A 17,757-nucleotide genomic window follows, 5' to 3' on the forward strand; every position below is an offset into this window, starting at 1 on the left:
TGTGTCTGTGTGTATGTATATACACGTTTATTCGCGGTATTTACAGTAATTAGTATGGCATTTAAATACATATAGGTACACTTTATTAAATAATAACAATGTTAAAGATCAGCGCACTCGATAGTCTCAAACGCAAGTCGCTCGTAACGCGAGAAATGGACAACGATGTGTATGTATGAATGTGTGTGCGTGCGTGCGTGCGTGCGTGCGTGCGTGTGTGTGTGTGTGTGTGTGTGTGTGTGTGTGTACGTATGTATGTATGCATATATGTGTGTGTTTATACGTGGAGCTGGGAATTCCATTCCGGACAGCGTTAAAATGGTGCAGAAGTCGGGTGTGTGAGAGAGACGGAAGCGTTTATTCGTTCCTTATGCTGTGTTATGGCTATGATTTTCGCTCCGGTGATACGTGCATTTTTACAATGAACGAGGGGAGAACACGAAATTGCAGTGTGTATATGATTAATATTACGGTTTAGGCTTCGTCGAGATGAGAGAGTCACGCGATACATCGTTGCCATCGTCGGGCTCGCGCTGTGTACGAAGTTCGGTCTTTTCGTTCAGATGTGACTTAACGCGATCGTCGTGAACGACGAGAGCCGTGCACGCTGATGAGTCGAGAGAGTGATGCTCGTCTTAAAATTGCGTATCTAATTTGGAGATACATTCGCAGCAATTCGCGCACAATCGGTCGCCGTGGCGACCGACGATGTTTTGTTTCAAGCCGTCGTAACGCTACGCAGTCGTCGCAAGTGCCGCTCGACGGCGCTTCAGCAACTTCTCGTTCTCGGAAGTGCCGCGATTTATCGTTAATTACATAATAAAGTCAATTACGTCATAAAGCTCAGCCTAACTAGTATCACGTTAATCGTAATGTTCTCCGACGAGCAATGCTGTCGTCGTTCCGAATTATTTCCCTTCTTCTTCTGTCAGATTTTTTTTCTAATTTATCTCTTCTCTCTTTTATATGTTATCCTCTAAATCTCTTGCAACGAAATCTCGCTCAAAACGAAAGAAAATTTATCTGAAGTGACAGCGAAAATACCGTCACTCGGAATACATATTTTTTTACTTTTTAAATATTTTTCTCTCAATGTACGGCTGGAACACACCGGAATGACGCTTCAGCCTCAAATGAACATGTTCACTCGACGGCTCAGAGTGGTGGCCTGTTCAGCCTGTATGAACAGAAAGTCAGCCGAATTCAAGCGACTTGCCCTCTTCGAGCGGAGAATCTCGTTGGAAGAAATTCAAAGAGAATTTAATCATCACCCCTCTACGACACTTCAGCCTCCATCGTTTCCCGGCCTCGGCGCGACAGTTGCGGATTCTTCTGGTCAGCCTTGTATCCTCATAACATCGAGACGCTCTTCGCGTTTCGGCGTGTGATCCGAACGACCGTGATGAATGTTCCGCGATGCAGTCTTGAGTGGGAGAATCTCCCAGGAGTGTGCAGTTGAAGAACTCACTCCAGCTCATGGTCGCGCTGCAGGCAGCGCACCATCGACCTGGAGATCGTTTTGCGCTGGTGGTGGAGGTGGTGGTGGTGGTGATGATGGTGCGTGGTGCTCCGTCAGGTGTTGACGGCTTGCCTGACGAACAGGTACTCCGAGAACTGCTGGCCCTCGACGCCACCCCCGTTGCTCGCGACCACCCGGAAGCCGGCGTTCAGCAGCCTGGTGATCGCCTGCACCGAGTTCAGCTTGCAGTAGCCGTTGAGCGGGAACCGGATGACGTGGCGAGCATCTTGTTGGTGCCAGGCGACGCCGGAGCGCGCGTCGATCACCGCTTGCGTCGTCTCCGGGAACACCTCATCCAGCAGCGCCCGCCCGCCCGACAGCATCACCCGTTCGCCCAGGTCCGGGCTCACGTGCAACGCCACGCACTCGTAGCTGCAGTTGCCGTCGTTGCCGCGTATCTTGTCCGGGTCGCGGTTGCAGGGCGCGGTGGTGCAAGCGGTGGTGCCGCGGCCGACGTGTTGGCCGGCGGGAGGTGGACTCGGCGACGACGACGACATCGTCGTGGTTGAGCCGTTCTTAATGCGCTCCTTCTTCATCTGCTCCAGCTGCCGGCACATCGCTGGAAGAAGAAAGAAAAGGAACGAAGGAATGAATGCAATGCGGGTTCCTTCAGGTGAAAAAAAAACGTCGAAATATGAAGAACGAAAAATGGGACGATTTTTCGGAATATAATTTTCTCAAAATATTGCAAGGGAAAATTAGATATCGAAAGCGGTGCTGGCACAACGTGCCGAGAGAAATGGTAATAAAGTATTGAGAATTAACGTAGACCGGACTCGAACTGGGTTCCGAAATTTAAAAAGTAGGATAATTTTTTTCGAAAAGCTCTCGAGTTTCCAATTTTGGAAACACTTTTCGGAACGATGCATGTCCATCGAAAGTAATTATTACCGCTGCCGTTGTCGTCCCAGGAGGACTTTTGGTGTATTTTGTCGTTGTATTTATTTAAACATTATAACTTTTAGATGTACAATTTTAGAGATGTACAATTGTTTGCTTTCATATTTCCAGGAAAATTATATCTCAGGAGATTATACTATATTTCAGGAAATTATCCCACTTTTCCAATTATGACGATTTGATTTCTCTGGACAATGCATGCCCGCCATTTCACGAGGCTTCACCTCGTTGTAGGCGAGAAACGAGAAGAGTCGTTTCTTCTGTTGTTTCTTCTTTTGTTTGGTGAATAGCTACTTCGCAGCTACTCGCTCTTGCGCACTTATCTTACTATTACAGCCGATAGCTGGAAGTCGGTCGAGAGTAAATGAGCAGCGAGATGATATATCGCGTGCAATTTATCGACACTCCCTTTCTCTCTCTCTCTCTCTCTCTCTCTCTTTCTCTCTTTCCTCCCTCCTCCCTCTCTCCTTCTCTCTTTCTTTTTCTCTCTCTCTCTGTCCTGGTGATCTCTCGTCAACCGCAGAGACCGCCGGCGCTCGATGAGGTTCCGCGATGATGGAGAGCCGAGATTTTTTCACGACACGCCTCGGCACGGATCGAAATCGTAACGTAATTCAAGGCGGAACGCGCCACTCGATCGAACGGATCGAAACTATTTCAAATTGGCATCAATTGCGATTCGTACCGCGAAGTCGCTCCTTTCGCAAAACTCTCGGCGAATTTGAAATTAAACACGGAGCGGAAAAAATACGGCTGCAACTTACGCGCTATGTCGAAGTACCGCGCCTCCTCCAGCAGCAGATCCAAGTCGGCGAAGTTGTCGGGTATCAGCAGCCGGGAATTTCGCATAAAGTTCAATATGTGCCGAAACATACCGCCGTCTCGGTCGATGAAGTAATGTTGTTTCAGCGAATCCAAAACGATAGGGATGCTGCCGTTGAACAATTTCGCTAGTCTGGATTCCGGATACCTGGTGGAAAAAAAGCGCGCGGAGCGCGTACTGTAGAATTACCATGCGTTAAAATAGTCGAAACTAGTTTCTACAATCCATCGGAGGGCGCGATTATTCCATGAACATTTTCACTGAAATTACGATCCATTTATTTCCCAGAGGTCTGAAATCATTTTTTATTCTTATCACATAGATACAATGGAAATTAAATGCTAATGGTATATAACAAGCAAAAAAGAACGTATATATTAGTTGAACGATTATACTGAATAAAACAGAAAAGTCCGATAAATAGGACAGCGACTGCTAATAGGTCAATGTAAAAATTCGCGAGCATTAATCAGCGTCGTGTAGAAACGCGCGCGTGATTATGCTCGATCATGAGTGAAGGAGAAAAAAGCCCGAGAGAAAAAACGTTGTCGCGCGTGATTTACGCGCGGGTCAGGTCGCGGGGGCCTCCGCGGGTCTGACTAATGTTCGGCATCATTTACACGAAGAGACGAAGCGCGCGCGGAATTGATCGACACGCGGTAGCATCGAAGGTAGCTTCGATGCGCCCCGGTGCCGCATTGTGGGAGATTGCGCATCGGACGTTCAACGTAACGACATGGAAATCGCGCTTTCTATCGCAGCCTTAACCGAGTGTGGGCAGGTGGGCTGATATCTTGGTCACCTGCCGAAATCGCTTCGGGTAGCCGCGTTGTTTCTCGGCGCGGCGCAGCGAGGGAGCAGCTGTTCTACAGACGGAATTCTGACAATGAGGGGCCAGCCGTGTCGGCTTGAATTCGATTAGGTACTGTGTCGATTAGCGTTGCTCACGCAGCAATCACTGATTAGTCAACTTCAACTAGCCGGTTAAGCGTTCGTGTACTCGAGTCTTCCGGTGTCAGTCGGATACACAAGCGCAACCGAGTGTATTAATATATAATTTCGAACACCCAAATAATTAATAACAACAAATGCATTGCAGACCAATTATTTACTTGTTACTAAAATAGATGCTCCAATTAGTGGCCAAATAATCTCATCGTGAAAATAAATTAATAAATGAACACACAATATATACGTGTTAAGCAAACTACGCACAGTTGATTTTGTTGGGGGCTTAAATATTTGTGAGGGGAGGGGAGGTTTGGTGATGTTGTATCTTTCATATATTTATGTATACATGTGGGAAAGATTTGAATTTATTTATAATACTTTCTTACGACACAACTGAAGCGCCATTTAGTGGTGTGATAGTGTAGTTCAGTTTCGTCATTTAGTTTTGAAGAAACTGAAGTATAACTGCACATGATTAATACATAGATGTCTGATATTAATTATCAGCTTCTAAGATGTCGGTGAAGAATTGCTCGAGCTTTGTCGATGTCAGCAACGCGCTTAATTATGATGTTTCATCATAAAAAATTATATTATATTATTATTATATTTTTACAAAGTCATAATCAATACATTTATGGTGAAAATGCATGTTTATGATGAATATGATGCAGAGTATTGAGAAAGTTGATTTATCGAGGAAAACGGACGAAAACGGGATCGCAACCTAAAACGTTGTCACTAATTGGGAGACATTCGTCTTATTTTCTGCTTATCAGGGCCTAATATCCCGGTATCCACGTAAAGGAATAGAGGGATTATATTGACAATACTATTAGCGATATCACTCAGCCCTCCAGACTCGGAGAACGGATTTTCCGCGATGTTCCCTCAGCTCGTTGTCCGAGTCGCTCCAAGGGCGACTCGTGGGCGTGCTGAGAAAGGGATCCGTGGGAGATTGTCCGACGCGTTAACGACGCGGGAGATATCCGCTCGCGACTTCGCGAGCGGATCGCGCGCTCAGAATCGAGCTCGCGGCTCGATCGGCTTCGTGCGCGCGTTTGCCCGCGTGTGCTCCCGGACGTGCCGAGAGCGGTGTCGTGTTCTGCGTGTGCAGCCGAAGGTCGTCGTAATTTAGCATATAATAGACGAATGCTCTGGGAAAAGGAGACGGGGTGAAAGAAGCGCTGAGGAAGAGGAGGCAGGGGAGGGAGGAGGAGAGGACGCAATAGGGGAAAGGACGGATAGAAGATGCGGATGACTCCGAAGACTGTGGAACGACGTGGAACGACGAGAGCGAGAGCGAGAACGAGATCGAGAGAGAGAGAGAGAGAGAGAGAGAGAGAGAGAGAGAGAGAGAGAGAGCCGACTCTCCTCTCCGTGTATCCCGACGGTGCGTTATGGCACAACGAGGGGGAAATACCGAGGTAGGTACCCGGTGCCCCTCGGGCCGGTTCCCATACCTTCCATGGCGATAACATATAATAACGACGGCCTCATGGAGCCTGTGGGCGATCTGACTTTAGCGAGGAAGAGAGAAGAGAAGACACCGCAGGGTACATATGAAGGTGTACACACACACACACACACACACACACACACACATATATATGCATGTATAGACACACAGAGAGAAAGAGAGAAAGAAAGAGAGTGGGTGAAGCTCTCTTTTTCTCTCTGTTTTCCTTCCTCTTTTTCATCTTTCGTCGACCTCTCTCTCTTCCCTCCCTCTCTCTCTCTCTCTCTCTCTCTCTCTCTCTCTCTCTTTCTCCCGCACTTGCCCGACCGCTCGTTTATCCTCCCTCTTTCGGAGACTCGCTTTCTCCTTCCGTCTATCGACTTGCCACTGATGTACCCGGGTTCTAAAGGGATGACGAGAGGGTCGCGACGCAGTCGGGAACGGGGAAGTGGAAATCGCCAGATTTTGCCCGCGAGTTTCAAGCGCGAAATTCTCTACGCGATTGCGAGTGAATTTCTACGGGATGTCCAGCGTGAGTTGCATCGCGAGTACGAGAACTCGCTTGTTTTCTCTCTCTCTTTCTCTCTCTCTCTCTCTCTCTCTCTCTCTCTTCTTTCTTACGGTCGCCGCCGCGGGTATGTTAAAATTCACACTGTAATTTCGATCACCGCGCGCGGACGCGAAAATGGTATACTTTCTATTTAAATTAATAACGCGTCGTGTTTCCTTTTTAGCGAAGAATGCACAGCCGGCGAATTAATTGCACGCGTTGCGGTCCTCTGCAGTCACGACTACCGAACTTTCTTCATATACGATATGTGGTCACACGAGCTCCTCGACGAGACTCTTCGAGACACGTGAAAGTCGATTAAAAAATCCGACTCGCCTCCGCGCAGGAGATCGCAGGATCCCCTACATTCCAAATTGCAAATTTTCTCAAGTCTCTTCCACTCAGTTCCACGAGGGAAACAGCAGCGCAGCCAGCGCGAGATCCTGCAAGTGGAAACGGCGGAAGGAGGACACAGCGGCAGGAGCACGCGACTCGCGCGCGTAACGTTGCAGGAATACGGAAAATAAAAGAGAAAGCGCGAAAGTGAGATCCGCGGCGGAGAAGCGAGGAGGAGGTGGAGGAGGTGGAGGAGGGACGCGCGCGCGCGCGGCCGCCTCGCAGGCCAAGGGCCAGCGATGTTTGCGGAGGTCGAGGCGAGCCGAGAAGGGTGATAGCGGGGGAGGAAACGGTACCAGAGGCGGAGGACGAGCACCGTGATTACCGGCGGCGATTTCTTGGGCCCACCGACCAACCGAGAGGTCCGATCCCGGGTCAGATCCGCTCGCTATGGGAAAACGCTAAACGTTCGGCTCACATCACTCAGATTCTGCTCTGCTTTCGATGTACACAGGATGCGTCCGGCGTCGCATGATCGCGAGATTAATTCTCCGGCCAAGTTTAATTAATAAGCCAGATACATTTAACAGGGGCGAAACTAGGACATTTTCTCTTGGTAGAAGCGTTGATTCATTTTGTTGATAACGGACTTTTTTTCCGCAGATCGAAGGAAAATGGAAGAGTTGGTCTTGGTTGGGACTGCGTTTGCTGAAATTAAATATCGACATCGGTATTCGCACTTTCAGCAGGCAGGAGCAATGACGACTCATGTAATTGCTAATTGCCGGAAAACTCGCATTGTCTATGGAACGATCCAATATACTAACGGGCCTTGACGAAATTTTGATACAGCGTGAAAATGTGTACTATGTGCAGCGATGATTAAGAGAAATCTGTAGTATAAACAAATTACGGAATAATCTATATTTCGTTTTTCTGTTCATTCTCGTCCTCGTACCTATGTTCTTAATTATCTTCATTTATAACAAGTACTTTTTCTTTCCTTCCCGACGAAAGTTGCTCTTGTGGATTCCATTGAGAAAATCACGGTTGGACATTATTCGATGAAAAAATTTCTTAGTTGACGAGAATAATCGACCATCATTAATCGAAATTAATCAATTGCCATACGTGTTATTAAAATAATTCAATTGATTGATGAGCTTAATTATTAAACAGTGTATAATCAATCAAATTGTATTTGATTGAAGTAATCGGCTGAGATAATGATTGAATAACGTTATATGTTGCGTTATATGTGGTCACGATTTATTGGGTATTAATTTTGGTCATTTTGGTCGGACGAGATTTCAATCGATCAATGCCCCACACTGGGGAAAATGATTTCTCGCGTACGCTCGCCGGCCGACGCATATCGCGGACGTACATGCAAGCTCGAGAACGAGACTCGTCCGCCAAGACATTCCGTTAGATCCCGCTAAATTGCACGTGTCGGTCTAGAGGGCGAGGAAATGACGACTTGGCGGTTCACCATGGGATACCCTCGAGGGCCCTGCGCGGCCTCCTCGACCGGCAGGATGATCGACGATGTTTTAGGGATTATGTGATACCGGAAGCGTGGACTAATGGTCGGCCATTACGTCATTTCTGTAAACGCTCGGCAGAAAACGCCGATACAGAACGATTAATCTTCCCGGGAGACGGCGGAATCTCGTGACAATCGCGCTTGTTCGCTTGCTCGATCGATCGGCCATCAATGATATTCGCGAAGTGGAAATGATTGCATAGAAAACGACGATACTATGTGAAAACAGACATCGATCCGCAGCCTTGTTACAATACACCGCAAATCAGTTACATTTAGTTACATTTCCGGGCAAAGATAAGGGATATGTTAATCGTTATTTTTATCATTATTTTTATTGATATTTACATATGCGAACATATATATATATACATATATATATATATATATATATATGATATGATACAGGCGCGTGATGCAATTAGTAAAGTATTAACCACAAAATAAAATTGTAAAATAAAATCATAACAAAATTGCAAAATAAAAAAATGGTCTTCAAAACTCGATGCGGCAGAAATATAATGAAAATTGTAACAATTCGTTATTTCGGCGAGTCATGATAAGAAGTTATTTTTTTTTAGATGAGGAACATAAAAATAACGAGTTGCTTTTTTAATGGATAACAAGTAACGGTGAAAAGTTACTTTCAAAAAGTCACTCAAGAGATAATTTTCCCAATCCTCGGAATAATCTAGTCATGATTTGCCGATAACACAAGCGCGTGCAATCGCGATTATCGTGGCGCAGCGAAATTTTCATTACCCTCAAGTTCGGCAATTAGAGAGAGAGAGAGGGAGAGAGAGAGAGAGAGAGAGAGAGAGAGAGAGAGAGAGAGAGAGAGAGAGAGAGAGAGAGAGAGAGAGAGAGAGAGAGAGAGAGAGACAGAACCACATGCAAATATACACACGCTATAAACTGATAATTAATTATTTCATAATTAGAACTGACGCAACAGATGTTGTTGCGATATGACCGTTTGAAAATTATCGAAGATGATTTAAACAATGCGATGCGTTAATTACATGCACGTTCTACTTCACTTATTTCGCACGGTATTATCTTTCCCGACTTTGAAAATGTATCACGTGAAGAAAATCAACGACATAAAAAATCAATGTATATCATCCAGTACTTAATAGTTGTCACAGAGATATCGATATAGAATGAAATAACAGAATAAAATACTGTACTTCCAAAATTTCTTCGAGTGAAATTTTAAACGAAAAATCGGTTAACAGCCATTAGATAGCACCTGAATTTGAGTGACTCTTCATTCATGCTGAATTTCTTACTGTAAAGTATTGAGTGAATATTTTTATAAATATACTTACTCTAATCATTTGAAACGACTCGCTCATACGAAATCCAGATTCCATTCTAAAGTTCAATGAAACATTCACGCTTGTGATTTCGCGAGTGGCAATAATTTCACAGTCGCTTTGGCTGAAGATATTGCCACATTTCGTTCATTTTGAGCGAAATCCCACTTCGAGAAATTTGAAGAGTACAAATATGGATTTTCTTAATAATTTAACACGCGTGTACAGTCACGAATTCAACGTACCAAAACTTTTTTCTCTCGGTGTGGAAATCGCGATGGTTCGTATTGTCGTCCTCGTCCGCATCAACGGCGGAATAATACGCACATTAAAGTATATGCGAGCGGCTCGCGAGAGGCGACTATATTAGGCGGGTACATTATGTTCTCGGTTCGTATGAACGAGCGCGATCGTGCGCGCGGGTTATCGCATAAATAGACATTTACTAATTAACATCGCGCTCTCTCTAGGCCGGCCGGTTGTTACGGGATAATAAACGTTCCGGCGTTATTTTGCAATTGCCGATTATACGCTGACGATTGAGCTAAATTAATTAACGGCATGCATTTATGATCGACATGCATTGTGTTACTCTATTTACTTCATCCATAACGTCGTATGGTATAAACAAGGCACCTAAATATGCGCGGCATAGAATAGAAGCCGCCGTCACCGCTGCCGTCTCGCCGTTCTATCCGTCCTGTTTTACTAATGCAAATGAATCGCGAATATTTAATCACTTACACCATATACGCCATCGCGCCGCCTCTCTCGCTCGCGTTTGCAGGAATTCATGCTGCGCATTCAACGTCGTCTCTTAATTGAACCGGGTGGTTTTTCACCTCTCCCCCGTTGTGGTTAGAATTTATGTACGTCCTGCGAAGTCGGCGGAGTCCATCGTCGCGCGAGATTCGCATCGCGCAAGCGACAAGAGCGCTTTTTTGTACTTCCCCTCTCTTTTTCTTTTTTCTTTCAGAATAAAAAAAGCGCAAACGCGCCGACGTTCAATGTGAAAACCGCAGCCCGCTTGAGTTTCTGGAATCTTGCCAACGTGACGAGAGCGCGGTTCGACCCGATCATCCGCCACGAATAATCATGCGACGAACAAAAATGACACCTCGTGCGCGTCATAAAAACAAAGCAGCGAGCATCAAATTGAGTCGGAAAGCCTGCGAAAGTGCGAGGAAAACGCGGAGAATGAAAAGAGGATCGACGCGGAGCTTCCCGAGTTAAGATCTTACTTTCGACCTCAATATTCCATTTAACGCTAATTCCATACTTTGAAGCCTATATCGACTTTTTCCATCAACCTGCATAAATTAAATTTTTATCAAAACCTACAGGTGTTAGGCAGTTTAGGTCGAAGACCAAAGTTTCGATCGGAATAGTTTCCGAATGTATTTTTCAAAGCGTATCGAAAGATTTCACCACTGAAGAAAACATGCTCTCGCTTTCACTGCGAATTATATTCCAATCATATTTTTTAGTCGTTCTAATAAAAAAAAAAAAAAACAGCACAACACTGAATGAAGGAAAATATCTAAAAAATGAAACAAAATCTATTCGGTGAGTACTAATATTTACCTACTACTAATAAACACGTTCTTTGATTGAGAAAAAATGAGAAACTCTTTCTTAAGTGAGAAAATATAGATTGTCTTAAAATCGCTCTTCTTCGCGGAAGCATTTATTTATATCATTCAAACAACGGAGTTTTAGATTTATGTAAAAATATTATTAGTACTCACTGGATAAATATTCTTTATTCCTTAGACATTTTCTCTCTGAGTGTAGAAATGCGCGTATGAAATTATTGTCAGTGGCAATGCGACAGCACTTGCTACAAAAATTGTGATTTTTTCGGCTATAATTATTTCATCATGCAATTACTGCCACTCGCACTTTATGTAATCATACAGTCAGTTTATTACAGTCATTCATAGTTAAACCTCATAATTAGTTGCTCATTTAATCACAGTTGCTCATAGTTAAGTCTCATGATTAATTGCAGTCGCTTATAGTTAATTGTGAACACCTTTTTGTCAGAATTGCGGGTCCGCAAAATCCGACTCGTTACTTGCACGACAAACCGGTGCGTATTCTCGAACATGAATTGCGCTTTTCGCGTTCGCTAAATCATATCGAGAAAGAGAGAGAGAGAGAGAGAGAGAGAGAGAGAGGGAGAGAGAGGAAAGGGGAGAGAGGAGAAGAGAAAGAACGAGGCTGCACTCCGAGCGGCCGGTGGCGTCGCAGCAACTTCGACGTCGCCGGAGCGACGTGTCTGCCAGCGATCGTTTCGCACCGTCCTCATTATTGTTTTATCTTCCTGTCGTATCCTCTCCTGGATGCATCGTTACCGCGTAGCGTATAAATATACCGGCACGAGCCTAGGCGCTAGAAATGATTATCCTAAGTGCAAGCCGCGTCAGTGCCGTTAGGCGCGACGGCGATGATTTAGTCGCTGTACATCTCGCTCCGAGGATATAACGCCCGCGACAACGCGAAATATACGCTCTCTCTCTCTCTCTCTCTCTTTTGCTTCTCAGTTGCGATTTTAATGTCGTTTTAACACGGGGAAAATTCCGATCGACGTGCCTGTTCCGCCGCGAGATAATTAAATGCGCGCTAATGAGCAAGCGGCATGACACAATGATTGCCAAACGCAGGCGAAATTGTATAACATGGGATGAAGGGCGGGGACGGATGGAAGGGTTGCGGGGGGATTGAAAATTCACTTTGCACTGCGGTAGCCGTGCGGTTTGCCGTGCATTACCCTTGTGACGCTGGCGATATTTTATTAGCGATGTATAAAGCGATCGTAGCGAACGGTGCGATTCATTTTGCCGATTGCGTCCGCACGGCGCGCTCAAAAGAGAAAATACAATAGATACGATGAACATTCGCGTGGGATTGTAGGCGAGTTACACGCGAAAAGTCGAATTCAAATGGAGTGAGTACGAGGGAACACGGAGGTTGGAACGTTTTCGAGTCCATTTGCGATCTCAGAAATTATATTAGCCGTCGAATATATTTCGACATTTATATTTATTACCATTGTTATTTTAGCGTAATTTATTCAACGGGTTGGTCTTGTCAAGCAAGCAGATTAATTGGAGTAAATTAATGCTGCGACGATTTACTACGGTTTTCTGTGATCTTCAATCTTCCGCATTATGCGGGTTACATCGGTGAGTGAAAAAATATCTAAAAAACAAAAAATATTTATTTGGCGGATATTGATGATATATTTATTTGTATTAATGTGCGGCGATGACGATATGACGATATATTTGCTCTGAGAGAAAATATTTTTTAAATTAGAAAATATATGTTTTCTCAAGAAATGTAGTTTTCAGTTTCTCATAAAAATAATTATTTAAATGAAAGAATTCAAATTTAAAGAAATATATTATTAATATTCGTCAAATAAACATTTTATATTGGTTTAGATGGGCTTTTTCGCAATTTGTAAATGTCAAGACATATATGTCTCGTCAAAAACCAGATCATGTACATTAACTCCACTTTTGACAAATTTAAATAATTAACAAATTTAACAGTTTTAGGAAATCAAGCATTGACCATAAACACACATACACATATGTACTTCAGCTACAAAATTAAGATATTTATAAAAAGTGGAGTCAGTCAGTTTGACTTCCAGAAAGTTCACACGAATTTGTTGCAAATTTTCCTTTTCAAAAATTTTCTCTTTCGTTTGTTTTACGATATAAATACAAGCACGATACCGTTGCTCGTCGATGTCAATCCACTCTTATAGTTTTCTCGTGGTCGCACTGATGCAACCACGGCCGATACTTTCGACAAAACAATAAGGTCATGTCGTGTAATAAGGGAGGAAGATGCAGCAAAGCATGACGACGGCGATGGAGGGACGGTCAAGTCGATTTTACATGATATTCATTTTGCTCGCTCTCTCTCTCTCTCTCTCTCCCTGCCTCTCTCCCAACCTTTCCGTTCTCTCTCTCTCTCTCTCTCTCTCTCTCTCTCTCTCTCTCTCTCTCTCTTTCATACACACACATATATATATATATATTCCTTCACGTTGTTCGCGCTCGACGTGCCGCGACACGTTATCCTGTCGACGTTTCCATAGATTAAATCACGGGTGTGTTCGCGATGCGCGTCGTAACGGTTCATAGGAAACGGACCTGCGCTCCACTAACTCGACTAACGATAATCCGTGCGCCGCATGTAAATTTTCCTATCACATACTGTTGTTAATTTTTAGCTGGTCTCGCGAAGAGTAACCACCGATTCGACGGTAGCTTGATTTTCAGCGATTCGGTAAAGTTCGTCGAGCAGGCGATTAATAAATCCGTCATCATCGAACGAACGCGACATCAACGCAACGCCTCTTGCATCGAAAATCCTCTTTGAAATCTCTTTCGAATTTGATACTCATTTAATCGTGACAAAATCATGGTGATAATAGAAATAACACCGAAACGAGATGAAATTTCGGCCGGCCAGGGGTGGGCCGACTTGTGTCTTATCGCGACGCGATTCAATGAATTTCATCGAATTGATCTCCCACGGCGAAATTAAAATGTTCTGCCACCGCGAAAGTTCCGTCTCGCTTTGTTCTCGTTTAAACTATCGACAATGTCAGCGTATTGAATACACCGAAAGTATCCATTTCATTTCTCCCTCTATCCGCTCCCTCCATCCTCTCTCTCTCTCTCTCTCTCTCTCTCTCTCTCTCCTTCTTTCTCTCTTTCACTCATTAGGTCAGTCTAGATAGAAATATTTCCTTCGTGGAGAACTTATTGCCTATTCAGTTAACGAGTCGATCTGGGGCTCGAGAGGAAAAGAGAGGAGCGATAAGGCCATCTGTCAATTATGATCAGCTTTCTCACGAACGCATCCACCGATCGCGGCAGGGAGAGACGCGGTCGGTGCATCCATGATCTCCTTGTGAAAGGAACGATTTTCTTCGCCTCTTCGAGTGCGCTAGATATTTACCTGCTCGCTCATGTCGGAGACCACCGCACACCAAGGCTCGTAACGCAACGTAACGAGCGTTGTGAGGATCACGAGAGGCTGCGGTGACATTTAGCGATAGTATGTTTGGTAACTGCTGAAACATGCCGCCGCCGCTGCAGCGGACGATATCAGCTTGAGAATCTGATCTTTGTGCAAGCGCGACTAATTAATGACCTGCGCCAAAGAGCGAGAGAGAGAGAGAGAGAGAGAGAGAGAGAGAGAAAGAAGAGGGGAGGGGAGAGGAGAAAGATCAGTATCTACCTGAGCAACAACGTAGTGAAAAAAAATGCGTTTCTTTTGGGAACTTTTAACAAGATGATTGAGATTGTCGAAGTAGATAGTGAGGAACTCGCAAGCGATGTGCTCCGTGTTCTGTAGAAGATTTCCCGGAATCTAATTCGAGATCCAGCGTGATTTTACCGAAAAATTATGAATTCTGGTCGGAGAGTTTACGCAGGTTCAGATCAAAAGTGTAATGTCTTCAAGAACAAATCCTGTAAAGACTTTTCTGGGTTTGATAATCTCTTCTATAAACTATACTATATATAAATCACTAATATATAACTATATATAATGCTATATATAAAATATAAATTATATATAACTATATATACTATATATAACTATATATAAATCAGTTATATTATATTCAAATTTGAAATCAATAAAGCTGAAGAAAATATTTGTTTTATCTTTATTACATTAATAAAAACTAAAACTAGAAAGTAAATATTAGAACTATCGCTATTTATAATTTAAAATCGTTTATATAATAATTTGTCATCAAAGTTAGCTTTATATAAATGTGTATTTGCTCATAATTTTTAATCAAAGAAATTAGAATTTTATTGCTCTTCTTCATAATATGTAATGGCTGAAGAATATTGCAAACTACATTAACAACTACATTTTAATTTTAATTTAACAAATTACATTAATTTTAATTTAATAATTTATCTTAAAAATTTTTAACAATTATATCTCTCTCTATTATTCTTTGCTCTATTAATTTTTAATTAAATTTATTATTTCCTTTAAATAACTTCAGCTCTTTATTCTATTGAATTTAACAGTTGACATAAAAATGGAATTTTCCATTCGATCCTATAAAAAGTATACCGTTTTGCCCATTAAAATGGCTTGGATTTCTACAGTATTTTCGTTTCGATTCCGCATGGAGAGTCTGTGTTTGAGGTAATAATGAAGTCTTCAACCATTATCGTAGCACGATGATCTATCTTGGCATAAATTTCATGGATTGGCATTCCAGTGGGGGAATTTATGCCGCAGCCGAGAGGATTTTGAGAAAATTTCTACGCTGTTCGTTCCATATCAATTTTATGTATGTAAGAACGGAATTATAATTATATATCATAAAGCCGATCTTTTTTTCTCTAATTACATTTATATTATTAGATTCGCTCGACAGCGCAGAATCTCTCGCGGGCGCGGGCGAGCGTTGTCGATTTAATATCAGTGCCGGAGCCTCACGGACTCTGGCGGAGCTTTTTTGCCGCGGCAAAGAGGAGATACCTGCGGGGTGATACTTCGAGAAGATTAAAACCCCCTCTATAAGCAAAGTGCAGTTGTGCTTTCACGTTACGTCTCTTTTATGCATAAAGTGCACGGGGCACACCGCAAATAGCCTTTGGACACTGCCGGGCACGGTAACGGTGTGCCTGATTGCGAGCGATATGTTCTCAGAGATATTGCCCGCTACGAGCATCCTGGAGCGTTGTCGATGGTCACGTTTCCGCGATCCGGACATCACGCTCCCTTTCTACTCTCTCACTAGCTGGCTCGAGGTTTCTTCATGCCGTTTTAGAAGTCGCACTCTCCGCGCTCTCGCGGAAGAACGTGTCTTCTCCGCGAAAGATATTCATTCGCGATTCCGACGTAAACGTGAACATCGGGCAGCTTATTTCTCTTCCCTTGCGTTGGATAAAGACACAAATAATTAAGCTGACAATCTTTCAAGCTCATTTTTATGACAATCTACAATCCGACGCTAAAGATGAGTCAATATACGTAGCGATAAAAATATGTAGATGACAACTGAGGAGTGATCTCTCTCTCTCTCGAGAGAGAGAGAGAGCAACCATTTCATAAAAATACAAACATTTCGACCATAGTTTGATTCTTTTTGTAATAATAAATATTATTATCCTCAAGTAAATAAATAATTAATTTTTTAGTTTTAATTATTGATAATAGTTTTCATCCTGTTCTTCGTCATCAATTGTAATTATATTTTAAATTTAAATATTTTTAATTCACAATTAGATCATTAAATCCTTATTTCAGCGTGCTAATTAACGTAAAGATTATCGTCACTACAAGTAAATAATTTTTATTTTAGTCATCCTTAATTGCGTATTTTGAATTTCGATTATATTTTTGACTTTAGTACTTCCGGTTTCCAAAATAAATCGTTAGATTATCACTTCGCGAGATAAAGATTATCGTTGCAGTTGTTTCAATAACACGATTTTCCGCAAACGCATTTGGAAACCTGTTGAAAACAAGCGCCTTTTCTTCGGAATATACGAATACCCAATAAAACGGTTCAAATGATGCTGTTTACACTCAATACGTCGCAATGCGATTCACATCGAGTCGTCGTGACGCATATTATACCGGGGATAAGCGCGCGAGGTTTCACTCGCAGTTTATCCCAGACTAGGTTAACCCTTCACGAACCGGGTGGATAAAAATCCTGAACCATGTGAGGTTTTGGAATAAGGTTTAGGAGATAAGAGTAACATCTTTCCGAAATCCAAAAACAGAGAGATGATCTTTCTTTGCGCTTAGTCTTGAGTCGGGGCGAAAATTTGTCTGCTCGTAATACAGCAGTTTCAAAACCGCTGGGATTCATTTAATCCCACATGATTCGCGAAAGGTTCAGGATCTCGAAGCGTGCGAAGCGCATTCTTACTTGGTTAAAGTCTCGAGGGAGGATGTGTATATCGTGCCGCCGACGTCGATGTGGACCGGTGCGGTGTACCTCGAAGCGGCCGCTACGCAAGGAATACCGGTCATCTTCTGGTTGTAAGCCGGGGCCGCCGGCGTCGGTGGTGTTGGCGACGAGGAATTCGACATCGTGGGCGAGGTGGCCGGCGAACTGCTTGGCGACAGCAATCTGCGGACGATCATATCGATTAACTCGATACGATTGTACGATTCGACTTGACGTTGAGTAGATGTCGCTCGGTGCGCGATTGGCCCCAGCCGTCGGGAAAATTCAAAGTCGTAAAGTTTCAAAAGTCGAACACGATGCGCCGGCAACTTCGCACCGATGCCGATGCCGGCCGCCATTCCGCACTTCGAGCTTCTTTGTAACGAGCGCG

General features: G+C 43.5%; 1 protein-coding gene across 1 annotated transcript in view; it reads right to left on the bottom strand.

Moving 5' to 3' along the window:
- Nucleotides 1-276: 276 nt before the first annotated feature.
- Nucleotides 277-17,757, bottom strand: part of twz (BTB/POZ domain-containing protein twz) — a 43,353-nt gene continuing 25,872 nt past the window's right edge. Inside the window, exons 3-5 of the mRNA XM_011150421.3 lie at nucleotides 17,346-17,549; nucleotides 3,184-3,389; nucleotides 277-2,078 (exon numbers count right to left, since the gene is read on the bottom strand). Of these exons, the coding sequence (XP_011148723.1) occupies nucleotides 1,573-2,078; nucleotides 3,184-3,389; nucleotides 17,346-17,549 (916 nt within the window). The 3' untranslated portion in view covers nucleotides 277-1,572. The remainder of the gene's footprint in view (nucleotides 2,079-3,183; nucleotides 3,390-17,345; nucleotides 17,550-17,757) is intronic.

This window comes from Harpegnathos saltator, unplaced genomic scaffold (genome assembly GCF_003227715.2).
Source record: "Harpegnathos saltator strain DR-91 unplaced genomic scaffold, Hsal_v8.6 scaffold295, whole genome shotgun sequence".
In the NCBI taxonomy this organism is placed as follows: Eukaryota; Metazoa; Arthropoda; class Insecta; order Hymenoptera; family Formicidae; genus Harpegnathos; species Harpegnathos saltator.